Genomic DNA, 17,167 nt, shown 5'->3' on the forward strand with positions numbered 1-17,167 from the left:
GGTGTCTGGGGCCCCAAGACTAGGAATGGCGCAGGGCTCAAACTAGGAGTATAGAACGGCGAGGGCGGGGGGATGGAAGGGTGAATGTGGCTTAGGGAGTCCCGGCGCGGAGAGCTGCACTATAGACTTACCCCAAGAGGCCTGAGGATAGTAGTGCCTACAATGCAATTTTTTAAAAAACAAAAATAAGGACATTCCCCCTAGTAAGAAGTAACTGACTAGGAGTCAAACCAATTTTTTGTTTTCCTTTTATTCTAAACATCAAATAGTCTTGAATCATGCTTTCTCCGTTCTTGATTATAATTAGCACTTGATGAAACAATTAGTAAAAATGCACCTTTAGTTTAAAGAAACAAATAAAAAAAATCCCTGAAAACCATGAAATCCAACAAGGTGCAAGGGTCGAGGTGTGTCATCAAAAACCAATGGCACTTCAATATCAAATAATTTCTAAGGCTAATATGGCCTTCTACCATTTTTCACTTAAAACTTACAGGAAATGTATAACATGGTCAAGAGCAATTTTGTTCCCTCCTATTTAGAATAGCCAGCCATCAGGAAAATTAGGCTTGCTGGGTGAATAACTGGGAGAACATTTTAAAGTTCCCACTAACTTTGAAGAAGGCAGAGACAAGACAGAAATACAGACCAACAATGATGAGCTATTAAAAATCTTCACCACCACCAAGAAGACTTGGATAAAAATCTGAGTAGCTTTAAAAACCTAGGGGGGGGGCGGTTATTTTTTTTTTCTTCCTAGGGTCTTCAATTTACCACAAAATGCTGGTCTATTTAATTTGTTCCAACCACAGTCCTACACTGGGCTGAACTCTCTGAATAGTCCAAGAAAGGTGTTTCCCAGTGGCAGCTACCTTGGCTTTGGGGTGCATGTGTGTCTACAGACATGGCGGTGACCCACAGAGGCTCGTGGGGGATCCCCCTTTGATGTTGGTATGCCCCAGTCTGTGGTTGCACCTCAGCCAGCAGAGGTTGTAGAGACTGACTTAGTCTCATTTTCCATGATTCTTTCTAGGGCTGTGCATAGTTTTTCTGACATTTTAGTTACTTTCCCATGTAAAATTTTGATGTGGCCTTCTTAAGTAATTTTTTTAAACAGGAAAGAACTTCCAAAGAAAATGTCAGAAGCGAAAAAAAATGTCAGAAGTGAAAAATAAAACTGTTTATTTTTAAAAAGGGCGTGCCAAGGGGCATGTGATACTGATAGAGAACTTCCCTCTTAAGAGCTAGTTTAGCCGTGCATGGTGATCCATACCTATTATCACAGCACTTGGGATGTTGAAGCAGGAGGATTGCTATGAGTTTAGGCTAGCCTGAGCTAAACAGTGAGACACTCTCTCAAAAAAAAGGAGCTGGATTTTCTTTGTTTTTTTGTTATTTTTGTTTTGACAGTACTGGGGACTGAACACGGGCCTTGCACATTCTAGGTAAGCCCTCTACTGAGCTGTATCCCCAATCCTTAAAAAAAGACCTATTTTAAATGGGTTCCAGAGGGAATTACTCCCTTATAAGCCTCCAATCTAAACATCAGTCTTAATATTTCCCCGAGAAGTTATTTATGTACACAATGAGGACTTATAATTTATTCTGTAATGTTACTTCCAAATTCTGGTATTTACATGTATGTGTGTGTGTGTGTGTGTGTGTGTGTGTGTGTGCTTGTGTGTATGTATGTGTTGCTACGGAACCAATCCAAGGCTTTGCACACGCTAAGCACACATTATTCTGCCACTGAGCCACATACCTAGTCCATTTATTTAAAGGCATTTTTTTCTTACATTACTGCATATTAATGGTATGAAATAATGGGTTTCATTATGACATTTTCATACATGTATTTATCTTGATAATATCTATCCCCATTATCTTCTATTTATATATTTTTATGAGTATTTTCTTTTGAAATAAATGGACTCAAAATGGACTTCCTTCATTCTATGCTGCAGAAAGTATGTTAACATAAAAACCCCAATTTGCCCTTAGCTGTGCCTCTGAACACACAGGCAGAATGATGCCTTGTTTTGCTGCATTCTTCCTTATCAGGAAAAAGAAAGAACATTTCAGCAACTACAGGCCACACTGAATCAGCTATGTGGCTACTAGGAGAGATAAAAGGTGACAAGTCCTTCTGATGATGCAACTTCCTCTCTCTGCTACTCATCCACCAGATGGCATAGAGAATGTGGCCATGACTGGTTCTCAACACATCAGGGCCCACGCCCTCAGCTGGGAGATGAACAGATAATACTACCAAAGGAAAGAACAGAGCTTATGACTGAGTATAAAAGAGGGAGTGTCTGAATTATGCCTTTTTTCTGAGAGCATAGTATATTCCCTTAGAATCTAGTTTATTTCTATTCTTTATCATGTATTTATGTGTGTGTGGTGGGGGAAGGCATGTAGACATTATGGTACATATGTGGAGGTTAGAGGACAACTTGGGGTAGTCAGTACTCTCCTTCCACCATTGTGGGTTCCTGGGATCAAATTCAGGTTATTGGGTTTAGCCGCAAGTGCCTCAAACCAATCTTGCTGGCCCTGAATCCAGTTTTGATAAAACTTTTAGATAATATGAACAAACTGTGTATAGAATAAAGTCAAGTCTAAGTCTACACTAGGATGCATTTTCTGGCCAGGACTTTCTTGGCCCTACTGATAATAAGCAAATGTTCAGAAGTTCTACAACTGTTCCAAAAAGGACATTAGAAAACCTGAGCTGGAAGTGTAACCAGAAGCAAACAGAAAAGGCAATTAAAGGAATAGAGTTTTTTTTTTTTTAAAAAAAAAAAAAAACAAAACTTAGATAACATAATGCTACGCTTGATGGCACATGGCTTTAATCCCAGTCCTCAGGAGGCAGAGGCAGAAGGCTCTCTATAAGATCGAGGCCAACCTGGTCCATAGAGTGATTTCCAGACTGGCTGGGACCAGGGAGAAATGCTGTCAAAAAAACAAACAAAAACCAAAACCAAAACCAAAAAACCAAAAAAAACAACCTTAGAGAAATCACACACTTAACCCAAAAGGAAGATAATGAAATGTTTCTCACCTTCTGAAAGTTTTCCTTCCACAGTTCTTCTACAGCTATGTATCCATGTAAACCCCAGTTATATAACTTCTCCCCGCTGACCTTGAAAGAAAAAATAGAAAAGGTAGATGGACATTGGATATTCCATTTGTGAATGATAAGAAAGAGAATTTCTTTTCTTCTGTTTTCAAAAGAACTGCATTTCATCAATATGTGAGTGCGTGAGAGAGTATTTGTGTGTCTACTACAGGAGGTCTTGAGACATACCCATTAAAACTGTGTGACATGCTGGGAATATAGTTCAGTGGTAGAGCACTTACATATGTAAGGCCCTGGCTTCCATCCCAAGTGCCAGTCCTCAAAAAAAGAAAGAAAGAAAGAGACTTGTACCTGGGTATGATAGCTCACACCTGTAATCTTAGCACTCAGGTGGATGAGGCAGATAGAATACTGCAAGTTCAAGGCCAGCCTGGGATACATACTGAGTTCCAGGTCAGCCTGAACAACAGAGTGAGATCTGTCTCAAAAACAAAAACCTGCATAACATAAACAAGTGAAAAATAAAAATAAACAAGGATGAAAAATCAAATAAAAGAAAAACCAATGATACAAAAGATAGCAAAAACAATAGGATAAGAAGTGTCTAGTTATGTATAGTTATCTTTAAAAATAATTTGCTATAAATTATAGATGCAAGGTCGGGTATGGTGGCACACACCTTTATTCCCAGCACTTGGGAGGCAGAGGCAGGCAGATCTTTGTGAGTTCGAGGCCAGCCTGGTCTACATAGTGAGTTCCAGGCCAGCTGGGGATACAAGGAGACCCTGTCTCAAAAAGACAAAAAAAATTATAGATGTATATCCTTTATCACTGATGCTGTGGATTAAATCTTGGGCCTCATGCATGCTAGGCAAGTTCTCTATTACTAAGTTACACCCCAGCTCTCAAAAGGCATATATCTAAACTAAATGCAGGCGACCACTGCTGATATGAGGAATTCCTGAAATCAGACAGACAAAGAAGGCACCTACCTAACCCATCCAGCACCCTGCCTGGTACATTACAACCAACCAAGTCATACTTACTAAGGTGAAAATCATTCATTCATTTTAAGGATGCAGATGAAAAATAAGTGAACCCAATGAAGATGGTCCACATTTTCCCAGGCATAGCCATAAAGTCTTTTAATGTACAATAGGGATTTTGTAGGTAACATGATCCATAATCCGTCATCCCATGAGCCATGATCCATAATCCATCATCCCACGATGCAAGCCCCAGGTTCCGCAAGGTCATGACCTTAAAATGTGTTTACCTATATGGCTGGAGAGGTCACAGATCCTAGAGAAAACTCTATCTCTGTCATAACTCTAGACAAATGAAATTTCTTACTATATGCTAAATCTGAATCCTTATAGTTTCAGACAAGTATACCATATACTACTCATAAAACACATTTCTTTTTGCAACAGATTAAGGCTATTACAGAGTTCCACAACTGGTCACACACAGAGAATATATATTTGAGAGATGCCCAGCCCTAAATGACACATCTACAGTGGAACCACTATACCTAAAGCTCATGGAACATAGTGGAACAGGGAGTAGAGAGAATCCTAATACATCCCTCAACTCTCACCAAAGAAGCTTCCTCATACAACAGAATGTGATACACACAGAAGACCACAAATGGCTAAGTTTTAGAGAATAAGAGACTGCAGAGTGTGTATCTTTGGATAGGACTCCTATATTAAACCTCACCCACGGCTCAGGGATCACTGTAGAAGAGGGGGTGGAAAGATTGTAAGAGCAAGGGTTGGTGCATGAACATAAGGAAACAGAGGCTTTCAGGCCTCTGGGAACTTGCTCATATAAACTTGCAACAACGGTGACAGCGTACACAAAGACCTATGCTGACTCAATCAGACAAAAACCCAGCACAGAACAAGGGAAATGGACAGCAGGCCCCAACCCCAGCCTAGGAACTTTTGGCAACTGATTAATGCTGGGTGAGGGAAAATAAACATTTTTTTATTTTATTAAATATTTTTATTTTATGTGTATGAGTGTATTGCCTGCATGTGTGTAAGTACACCCATGTCATGCAATAGCCATGGTGGTCAGAAGAAGGCCTTGGATCCCCTGGAACTGGAATTACAGATGGCTGTTATCTGCCAAGTGGGTGCTGGGAATCAAACCCAGGTCAAACGTAGATCTTCTTTAAGGGAGTGTCTCTAGATAGGCTGACTAGACTCCAATGGATGAACTTGCACTGAGGGACATCTGGGTACAAATGCTTGACTAGAAAGGACTTAACATATATACAGAATGCATGAAATCCAGTGGGGGGTGCTATAGAGGGGCACAGATGGGGGTAAGGGTCTAAATTTGATTAAGACCTATTATATGAAATGCACAAAAACTGAATAAAATACATTTTTAAAAGAGTGGTCTTTCTAACATGCTGATTTCTGCAAATTATATTCTTCAGTTGTACCTTATAACTCTTAAAATATATGATACGATATGATTCTTAGACTCCTTGGTAGATACATTGAGCACTTATCACATATATGATACTGCAATTCCTGGTGTTTTTACATTTCAGAGATGAAAATAACGTTTTCCTTTCGTCTGAAGGCACTTTATTTTATTACATTTTTTGTGGTGTTGGACATGGAATCCATGGCCTTGCGCATGCTAGGCAAGTGCCTAGTACCACTGAGCTACTTTTTCTGTCCCAATCTTATGGCTTTCTTACATTATTTCTAGCTATATACTACTGAACAGAAAACAGAACTTAAGTAGTTAAGTGGTTTGTCTAAGATTGAGGTTTCATAAGAAAGAAAACTGAAACTACGAAAGAGGAACTCCATTACACTGATACAAGATCAGAAAATCTCTTCAAACGTTGACGTTTGTTTGTTTTGGTTTTATTGTGGTAAAATATACATGACATGATTTTTAAAAGATTAAAAAATAAAGAAAAAACATAGACACAATAGAAAATTGACCATTCTAATAATTTTAGGAGTGCAATTCAATGGCAATAAGAATATACATAATGTTGTTCAATCATCACCACTAGGTATTTCCAGAAGTTTTTCATCACATCATACTACCTTGGTTACGAATACAGAAGATGCTTTACAAAATATGCCGAGGCACAGAAGGCAAAAAAGAGCCTCTGTGAAGACAGACACATTTGCTTCTCAACCAGTAGCTCAGCCTCCAGCCCTCAGTCATTTACTACTTAAACTATGAGACTGAAATGATGATGTTCTTTTTGTTTTTCATTTATCTAGGCAAAGCAGATGCTACTCACTCTTCCTGAGCTGGGGCCAGAGCAGGGACAGCAACACTCACTGTCTCCAAGACTGTTACAAACAATCTCAAGCTCACGCTAGAAAGATCCTCTTGGCACTGGTAACAAAAACCATCAGTTTTCTCATGGCTGGGGCCACTAAATTCCCACCTGCATGGGCAGCCCAACCTGGGAAGTGGGACTTACTTTTGCCATGAGGAATTCAGGGGGCTCAGTGTCAAGTTGGTCTGGCTCAGACAGCCACCAGAGCCTAATTTTACTGAGCAAAATTTTACTGAGTACACTGCTGTCTTCTAGAATCATATCTCTACGTGATATGGAAGTTCTAGCAAGTGGGTTCCTATGTCCATAAGCTGTCCAGGACCTTAGATACTACAGCCTGCCTTGCTCTTACCACTTTTCACAGGGATTGTATGTGTACGGTCCCACCAACTCCAGACACCAGCCTCTAAGGCTACCTACTGGTCTATATCAGTGGCTCTTAAATATCTTGGCATCTGAATCACCCGGAGGCCTTGCTAAAATACAGATTAGTCTAGCCCTTACCCTCAGAATACCTGATTCAGTTGGTCTGGGGTAGACTATGAGAATTTGCATCTATAACTGACAAAGTTCCCAGGAGACACTGATGGTACTGATCTTGGGAATATAGTTGGAGAACCTCTGGTCCAGCTTTACCCAACTTATCTGCCACTGTGATCTAACTACTTGTTATGATATCAAACTGAGGTCTGAAGGATAAGGAAGAACAGTCAACTTAGAGCCCCCAAGAAGGACCTTCACAGCAGAGGGGAACATATGCCTCATCTTCCAGGAAGGAAAATGAGCCTAGCACCAATACCAGGGAGAAGCCACAAAGGTCAGAGCACAGGCTGTGCTGACAACGCCAGTGAGGGCAGATCCAAGTGGCCTGTAATTATCAGCTTTGGAATTTGAGTCTTGAGACTTTTGTGTAACTATGTAAAAACAGTACCTTAAATTTTCTTGGATTAATATTCAAATTAACATGCACTCTCTGAACACTAATATTACTGGAAGGAAGGCTGGTACTGTGGTAAATAGTGAGAAGGAACTTTTAAATTTGCTGTAATTCATCTATCTGTGCAAATATATTTTAGTCTGGTGTTAGAAAAACTGAAAAATAAAACAAAGTAAACCAGCAAACCTACAAGTCACAAAAAAGCAGGACTGAAGAACATCCAAGCTTGCTGGGTCTGTCTGACTCACCTGGGCAAAGGCGATGGCTTGTTGTGGGTAATAGATAGAGGCAGCTAATCCCATGAAACAAGGAGGATACACCAGCTTCTTTATTTTTGAACCTAATAAATAGAAGGTGGTACATACCATTAGATGCTTTGTCCTTACTGTCACAATTTGCTTCGTACATTTAATACCAAACAAGATGCCTGTGGCCCTCAACAGAGATATCATTTAATAGTACATATAACAAAAAGAAACCACCCCTTTCTTACTGCTTTGACATGTAATTCATACAATTCAATACAGTACAAAAAAAGTACAAAATACAGCGACTTTCAGTATAGTCACAGAATTGTTCAACCATCATCACAGTCAAGTCTATCATCCTCAAAAGAAACCCCCACTTTTGGTGGCAAAGCACGTGCTCAGCATGCAAGAGGCCCTGGAATCCCCAGCACAAATGAATGAACAAACAAACAAACAAATGAACAAATGAATGAAAAAAAGAAACCCATACCCAACCTAGGCCAACAGTAATCTATTCTCTATCTCTACAGATTTGCTTACTCTGGTCATTTCATACAAACAGAATCATATAAAATATGATCTTCTGTGACCAACTTCTTTCACTTTGCAATATTTTCAAGAGAACCACCATTAATCAATTAAGTAATTATGAAGACAATGTAGCCCAAGCTGGCCCTAACTCATGCTCCTCCTCTCTCAGCCTTCTGAGTCCTAGAATTATAGGCTCTGCTTTTTTGGCTTTATTTTGCTTTTTGAGAGTCTATGACTATGTAGCCCAGGCTACTCTTGAACTTGTGATTCTTCTGCCTCTGCCTCCTAAATGCTGGGATTACATGTGTGTACTGCCATGCACAGCTTGAGAACCATCATTTCTAAAGCAGCACCGAAAAACTGTTTTGAAAAAAACCCAGTATTTTTGTTTCTAGGCTTTACTTTTTTTTTTTAAGGAAACTTAGTGCTTTCCTATTTCAATACAAAACATAATTGTTCCTTTCCTCTTCTTGGGATTTAATTAAACTAACAATAAGAGACTACAATAGAGATTAGAAACCCCATAAGGAAGAGAAAATGTATAAAGGGGCTACTGGCAGATAAGAACTGTCAACCAGGGGCTGGAGAGAAGGCTCAGCAGTTAAGAGCACTCGCTATTCTTGCAGAAGACCCAAGTTCAAATCCCAGCATCCACATGGTGGCTAATAACCATCCATAATTCCAGTTGCGGGGTATCCAGCTCCCTCTTCAGGCCTCTACGGTCATTGCACAACACAGGTGCATTTACACACATGTAGGCATAACACAACACTCATACACACAAAATAAAAATAAATCAATAAAAAGAGCTGCCAACCAGGGCTGAGGATGTAGGTCAGTGAGAGATTACTTGCCTACCATAGGCAAAGCCTGGGTTTCACTCCCAGTACCACAAAAAAAGGTATCAACTGCTAGGAATATAGCTCAAGTGGCAGAGTGCTTGCCTTGTTCACAAAGCCTCGGGTTCATCCCCAGCATCTTTCTCTTTCTCCCGCTCTCTCACTCGCTCTCACTCTCACTCTCTCTCTCACACATACACCTACATACACAATGTCAACCAATTTTCAGAAAATGGGTGTGAATGGAAAAGAAAAAGCAAGCAGTGTTGTCTTGAAGAAGGGCTTCAACCAAGAAAGGAACAGATCCTGCCAAGGTACAGATGGCAGGGACTACAGTGAATAGAGATAGTAACCAGGAATCAAGACAGGAGGACAAGTGAAAGTCATGCTTGTCCTAGCACATACCAGCCTATGGCCTGGGAGTCATGCCAGGCCAATTTAAAAGCAAGGCAGGGTATCATTAAAAAAATAAACAAACAAACAAAAACAAAACATGAACTGTTTTTGCTGAGAACCAAGAAGGCCGTGTGTGTGTGTGTGTGTGTGTGTGTGTGTGTGTGTGTGTGTGTGTTACTGCCTGATTAAAGACCTACTCCACACAAAGTCAGTTCCCATCCAGTTCCGTCCAGTTCACCGTTAAGATACAACCTGCCTGCCAGCAAGCCCCAATCTATGCACAAAGAGTTCTTACTAGCATTTCAATTGCCTCATTCTGAAACATGACTGGACAACCAAGGCTCACCAGACATTGGAGGAGAGCCTGCAACATAAAAAAGAAAGTCCAAGACAAGTCAACAAGAAAAAAAAACAAATGACCCCACAGGAAAGAGAACTTCAAAACCAAAACTAAGCCTGTTATTAAGTGTCATTAAATAAATTTAAGAAGCTACTCCATTAAAAGAAAATAGAGTTCTATATAAAAAGAGACATTCAGAGAACAAGACCAAAGTCAAAAATTTAAAAGGAATGAAATAAAATAATCAAAAGAAAATGTAAGACACACAGTCACCAAATGTTAAGTGAAAAAGCTCATAAAGAAAAAATAATGTTCAAAGGAAAAAAGATCCATATCACTGTTCGGCTGAAGGTGGCACATCACCAAAATGTCCCACCAAAGAAAATCATCTACATCTAGTCATTACATCATGGAAATGCTAAAAATCCTCAGATTTCCAATAATTGTTTAAAAAGGAACAAGACACAACACGTACCCAGACTGACTATCCACTCTACATCTGCAACTAGCATGCACGGCTTGCAGAGTCTGGATGGAAAAGAAATCCAAACTATCCAAACTGTCAATCAGTATGAAGGCAGGCATCAAAGATCTTGAAACGCTTGTCTCTCCCACACACTTCAGCGTGTAGCTCAACAACACGGCTGAATACAGCAAGGAGAAGATAATATGGAAGCCCAGAAAAAGGGGGCTCAATATCAAGAGAGTATCAAGAAAAGTTCCATGACAACAGCTGTGCTAGTCTCAGGCCAGGTTACAAGTGAGGTAGAGCTGTGAGGAAAGTGGAATGGATAGAACAAACAGCAGGATACCACGTTTGGAGAAACCTAAGAACCAGGAGAAAACAGCCTGGCTGAGGAGAAAAAGGAGGATGCACAGGGACCTAATGCTTGAAGTGATCTCTCCTAAGAGGCTTATCGTTTTTGACACAGGACCCATAAACATCTTAGTATAATATGTGTTAATACCACTTACACGGTTCTAATGATCTGAATGCTACTTATTTATTTTAAACTTTATTATTATTTTAAAATTTTTTATGGCGCTGAGGACAGGACCCAGGGCCTTGTGCATGCTAGGCAAACACACTAATGAAAGTACAACCCCAGGCGCTGGTTTTATACTTTAAATAGATAAATTCCCAAAGACAAAACTGTCAATACAAATGTTACAACGGAGGTTATTTTGAATAAATGCTTTTCTCCCAGTCTTATTGCTTGGATGAAGGATATAATTATCCTAGAAAAGTTTGTTATGCCTGGGATCTGACCTGTCCTTGAAGCTTTAAATACCTAGGGAGCTCAAACAGGTAGGAACCACATGAAGACCAACTAACCTGTCGCCTAGTCATTTTTAACTCCTCTAGGGAAAGCTGAGAAGTGGCAGCTCTTGGGCAGTCAATCCCTTTTGATCTATACAATGGGCTGGGATCCCCCGTACTCCAGGGAGGTGTGATCACATGCCCAGCCCCCATCGTCATACTCAGATCTCCCAAGAAGCCAATGAGTAATGTAGGCTGTGACTATCAGCACTGCCAGAGTGCAACTGCTGGCTGTGAGCATGGGGAAGAACCCTCCAAAGACAACAGTAGCCACAACCACCTCTCAGGGAACCTCTCATTATTACCAGTCATGGGCATCCTCATCAACGGAGGCACACCATTTAACTGATGCCCAAAGAAACCCTGCTGCCCTGTACCCATCCTGCTGCTGCCAGCACAGAGGGGCCATCTCCCTGGAGGAGCCTACAAACCACTCTGGCTACCTTGGAACATCCCCTCAGTGATCCTCTCTGACAGCACTCACGTCAGGCCCTTCTACATCCAGCACCCATGGGAAAAGACTTAATGCTGCCTATATGTGCATGTGGACTTTTTTTAAAAAAAAGAATTAAGGTTTCAAACAATTTTAATACTACCAAGACATTCCAGGAAAGAAAAGGAAAGCTAGGAATAAGCAAGTAAGCAATCAGGAAAACACACACAAAGGACAGGTCACCCAGGAGTGACGACCTCATGCTGTGGTTCCACTCAGGAGAACCGAGTCATGCATTTACTCCACAGGTGGATGGGGATTGGCACTAGTATAGTGATTGTCCTCCTGACTGTAAAGCCTTCCTCATGATGTGGATGGGACAAGACTCTCCTACAGACTCAAACTATGGAGAGAGAGAGATGTTGGGGAACCCTGCTGTTAAGGCCCGATTCCCTTTCTCAACAGGGGCTTCCTACTCTCGGCCTGACCTTATTTGGATAGTGTCTCCAAGCACAGATGCCTGGCCTTATTTGGATCATGACCTTCGGCATAGTTACCTGCAAGAGCTGCCCCCTAGGTTTTTTCCTGTATGATAACTAGGCATTGCAATATAGCTAGACAATAGGGTCCTCCTGCCACATGTAAATAAAGCATACTATGAGCACCTATCAGGTAAAGCTTTGGCTGCCATCTTCGCCCTACATTTTCCCCTGACCCCCGCTGAATAAACGAGCTGTATCACTGAAGCTGACTCCCAGAAGGTCTTTTCTGTCATACTCACGGGCTGCCCTGACCCTGCTCGCCGCCTCTGCTCTCTTTGCTCTTGCGGATTGGTCAATGACCCACGAGGGACGAGAGAGACCCACAGAGAGAGAGGCAGAAGCACATCTCACTGGGTCCTCCATTCCCTTCATAAACATAATTCCAATACTCTGATCTCGGGATGTTTATCAATCTCAAACAGTATCAAAATGAGACTGAACAGCTCCTCTTGTGAACAGCTTTGCATGAAAAGAAGGGAAAGGAGCATGAGAGAAAGATGGTCACAAGTTGATATTAAAAATGAACTGAAAATTCAATTTCATTACTCTGCCCAAGACAGGAAGAGGGTCTGGTGACTAAGGCAGAAGTTTTTTCCACCAGGGGCACTGGGAGTGGCACCGGTGCAGTTCTCATCCTCCTGGCTCTAAAATAACACACCATGCATGAAAATGAAACAGTTCTAAAATTAGAGGACTAGGGTATCAAACTGTGGTTCTCTTTTATGGTGGTCAGATCACAGGGTTCTGTTGGGATGTCTCTATTTGGAATTTTTGTTTGTTTTATTCTATTTGAGACAGGATCTCATTCTGGAGGTCAGGTTAGCCTATAACTCACTATGTAACCCAGGTTGGTCTTGAACTAAAGGCAATCCTCTTGCTTCAGCCTCCTGTGTGCTAGGATTTACAGGCATGAACTATCACACCTAGCTTCCAATCAGAATTTTGGAAACATTTGAATTTTATCACATAAGCATTTAATTTTTTAACTAGTAAAATTTCAAATAGTTCATTAGAAATTAATCTCTTCATAGTGAAGTCTTTATTACCTTTACTTCCTGTAAATGTTTTATAATGTATTAGGTAGAGTGGTGTAATATTTTTGGTGCTAGGCATCAAGCCCAGGGCTTCATGCATACTAGGCAAGCAGGCAAGCACTCAGCCACTAAGCTACATATCCAGCCTCTACTGTAATATTCTCAAGTAGGTATTTATTACCTTTTTAAATCTTAAATATTTTAAAAGTTTTTTATCATCACTGACTGAAGCCATGATATGTGAAGAAGTTAATAAGTTATGAAATCACTGTCTTATTTACTGTGATCAATAGCCTGATCACAGTAGTAAAACATTTAGAAACAGATTGTCAGGTATGAAAGACTTTGAACAAAAGTCCCCCCTTTCTGCACCAAAGAGCAATAGGGATTTGAACAATGTGCCTATTTTTTTTTTTAGTTTTTAGTTTATGAGTGTGCTGTCTGCCTGTATGTAAGTGCACCTGTGTCATGCAATGCTCACAGAGGTCAGAGGAGGGCGTTGGATCCCCTGGAACTGGAGTTACAGATGGTTGTTAGCTGCCATGTGGGTTCTGGGAATTACAGTCAGGTCCTCTGTAAGAGCAGCCAATGCTCTTAACTACTGAGCCATCCCTCCAGCCCAACAATGTGCTTATTAAATATAACTTATTTTTCTCACCAATTTCTAATACATGCTTAAAGTCAAACATAATGGAGTAAATAAACACATTAATTATATATTAAAGTCCACATTCAGGAACCAACTTATCCTGAAAACTATTAAACAAATGTAAAGAACCAAACGTATACCCTACCTCTCCCATATGAACTGGCTGAAAAAAGAAACTCACAAAATTGCACCTACCTCTAGTAAAAAGGAGTCCAACGAAACCGGCAAACCCAATAACACCAAGTCTTGGAAAAAATCCAGGAGGTGCATTTTGGAGATAGTCACAGCTGTCTACAATAGAATCAGATTGGGAAATAATTCAAAAAATTGCTCATTAAAAAGCAAAAGAAAGGCTCCCTTTAGCAAAACATGTACTAAAATTGGAAAGCTAAAGAGATTAGGATGGCCCCTGCGCAAGAATGAAATGCAAATTCATGAATCAGTCTATATTTTTTTTACTTTTTAGAAAAATTTTATTTATTTTTATTTTATGTGTATGCATGTATTGCCTGCATGTAGGTAAGAGCACCCATGTCATGCAATGTCCGTGGAGGTCAGAAGAGGCTGTCAGATCCCCTGGAGTTATGGACACTTGTTAGCTGCGATGTGGGTGCTGGGATTCAAGCCCAGGTCTTCTGCAAGAACCACCAGTGTTCTTAACTGCTGAGCCATCTCTCTAGCCCCACATTTCATATTTTTTTAAAAAAGAAAAAGTCTCATATATAATTAGTTCATATGGTGCCAAATGGGTTCCAAACCATGCATTTATTGGTGCTAATACACAGTTTTGGCTTTTTGCTTAGTTTTTTTTGCTGTGATGAGGGTCTCATTTAGTCCAGAGTAGCCTTGAACTCCTGATTATCCAGGGACTACAGGTATATGTCACCATACCTAGCTCCTACGTTTTTAGAGACAGTCTTGCTATGTGGCCCAGGCTGAATTTACCCTTGCTTTTGTACCCCAGACAGGCCTGGAACTCACAATCTGCTTCAGCCTTCTGAATGATGGGATAACAGGTATATAACACCATGGCTGACTCTGCTACTAAGCTTCTTTTCAACACATTCTTTCAGGAACCAAATATATTAAACTCAGAAAAGTAATATCCTTTGCCATATGAACTCATTATTTGAACTTAAGAACAATACATTCAGACAATGAAAGAAAATTATAGTGTAAATTCATGCTGGAAATAAGTAGCCACTCTGGGGTGGTGACAGAATGAATAAATAAAGATAAATCTAACAGTGGGCCTACCCACAAACTCTAACATGTGACCCTACTCACCATAAGCATGCCCTAGGACTTGGATTTGTATGGTACCTCCTTCCCTCTCTTCTCCACAGAGCCAATGCCACTGTGGATTAGAGCCAGCTTGGGCCCCGTCTCCTCAGGAGAGGTCATCCAAAATTCACTAGCACAGATACTGCCTCCTTTTCGAAAGTTCCATTAACTGTTATTCTCTGCACCATCCCTTGGTGCTTATCCTATGACACCTTGTGATTCATCATCCATGTGTGTGTTATGCCTCCCCACAGAGAACACACACACCCTCATGGTAGTTTGTATAGACTTACATGTATCTTCTCTCAGCGGTAATAGTGGACAGTTACCCAACAGATCTTTGTTAAGGACACTGCCAGGTACAATAACACATATTGATGTGATGAAGACCCATGATGTATGATGAAAACCATTACTTTGTATGCTAACCTAAAAAGTTAATTAAAAAGAATATTGCCAAGAGTTGATGAATACTAGGTAAATTAACAAATGACTTCCAACTAAGTCATGACTTAGAAAGTCCTCGTTCTCTCAGCTTTATCCTTAGCACTCCCAGTTTATGATTCGTCTTTGAAAACCCAACACTAAGTCCTATGTCTAAGCCTTCATCATACCATATCTGCTGTGTGGATTGCTGCCCCACCCCACTTTGGTGTGGTTAACATTGCTCCACAGAGCTTTGTCTTTAGAAATCCTTCCCTGACTACTCTTATCTCCTCAATTTCTTTTTAATCTGTCTTCTTCCTCTTTACCCTTATAACTTTCTCTGTATTTGGACTAGTATTAAATAATTTATCATACACACACACACACACACACACACACACACATGCATGCATGTGCTCAAATACACACACCAGTGGTTGTGACTACTGTCTTTTGGGATGGGGGCGGGGAATGTCTACTTTGTTTTGAGACAGAGAATTGCTATGTAGTCCAGGCTGGCTTCAATCTTATGATCCTCCTGCTTTAGCCTTCTGAATGGAATTCATCACAGTGCCTGGATTTGATCACTGTCTTAACCTTGATTTTCAATGTGTCGCATGATGGTGATTTAGCAAATGTATGTTCAACTGGAAAAATAAACTAGAATACTCAGTAGTTCTCTCCCCCAGGTAATACCAGATACATGTCAATTTTCCTTTTCCTTGGTTCTCTGGGAAATATGGTAATCATTCTAAACACTAGTATAGGGCTTGTGTCATGTTCTTTTGCTTAGTTTGACTTGAACATAGTTTTTTTTCTTTCTATCCTCTTGTCTGAGTCATTTGAGGCAATTTTCTACTCTTTATTTTTGTCTACTAGCACAGTGTTGCTCAATTCTAGACATGAACACAGAGCAGTTGACAAGAGGATACTCGGGAGGGCTTTGTGAGCTGAGTTGAAGTGGACAAATCACAAAGAAATGGGAAAGAAAACATGTTTTAAGATTGCACTTGAAGCCGAAGTCCAGCTTCTGGTAACATACCTTAGCTGTGACTGCTGGAAAATGGACTGACAGTCTTGGCATAATGGAATGCCTCTTCCTAAGAGTCATTATAGTAACTGTGTTCAGGAGAAGCAAAGATAAACATTGCGAATAATGCTGCTGCTATGAATCAATGGGAGATGATAAGTTAACAATGAGGGGAACTCCTTGGTAACATGTTTTAATTCCAGCATGAAAACAAACCCTTGAAAAACAAGTCTTTAATCTACTGAGATGCCCAATAAGGAGAATAAAATATACGTCAATATCTCTACTAGTCTACTAGTTCCTGGCGAAGATTAATCAAAACACAGACTGTGAACTCAGTTTGAGTGACCATGACAAGTGACCCATGCATAAGACACAATCAAGGACAATAAAATTCAAATAAAAAATGTAAGAACACTACTATTTATGCAGTAAGACCTTACCCAGGCACACCAGCTCAGTTCCTACCCACCTCTGCATTTCTACAACATTTAATAATAGCACCACTAGTCAATTACTCTGATTTTGAAAAATCTATTGAAGAGTCAGTGTGTTGTGTTACCAGCTCAGTTCCTACCCACCTCTGCATTTCTACAACATTTAATAATAGCACCACTAGTCAATTACTCTGATTTTGAAAAATCTATTGAAGAGTCAGTGTGTTGTGTTACATTTCAAATGGTTTTGGGCTTCTTGTTTATTTTTGTTTTGTTTTCGTTTTGTTTGCAGAGCTGAAGATGGAAC

The 17,167-nt window shown here is 40.3% G+C and overlaps 1 protein-coding gene and 1 non-coding gene across 4 annotated transcripts in view; one reads left to right on the forward strand and one right to left on the reverse strand.

The window, feature by feature from the left end:
* Positions 1-17,167, reverse strand: part of Apoo (apolipoprotein O) — a 74,466-nt gene that overhangs the window by 22,360 nt on the left and 34,939 nt on the right. For all 3 annotated transcript variants that reach the window (XM_017795500.2, XM_008822710.2, XM_029558451.1), the window contains 3 exons: positions 13,879-13,974; positions 7,599-7,690; positions 3,068-3,148 (listed from right to left, as the gene is read on the reverse strand). In XM_017795500.2, the coding sequence (XP_017650989.1) occupies positions 3,068-3,148; positions 7,599-7,690; positions 13,879-13,974 (269 nt within the window). The remainder of the gene's footprint in view (positions 1-3,067; positions 3,149-7,598; positions 7,691-13,878; positions 13,975-17,167) is intronic.
* LOC115068354 lies at positions 14,036-14,137 on the forward strand. Its single transcript, XR_003847716.1, has one exon. It is a non-coding gene; the product is annotated as a U6 spliceosomal RNA (small nuclear RNA).

The sequence above is a fragment of the Nannospalax galili genome, unplaced genomic scaffold (assembly GCF_000622305.1).
Source record: "Nannospalax galili isolate Female #2095 unplaced genomic scaffold, S.galili_v1.0 scaffold7, whole genome shotgun sequence".
NCBI classification, from domain to species: Eukaryota; Metazoa; Chordata; class Mammalia; order Rodentia; family Spalacidae; genus Nannospalax; species Nannospalax galili.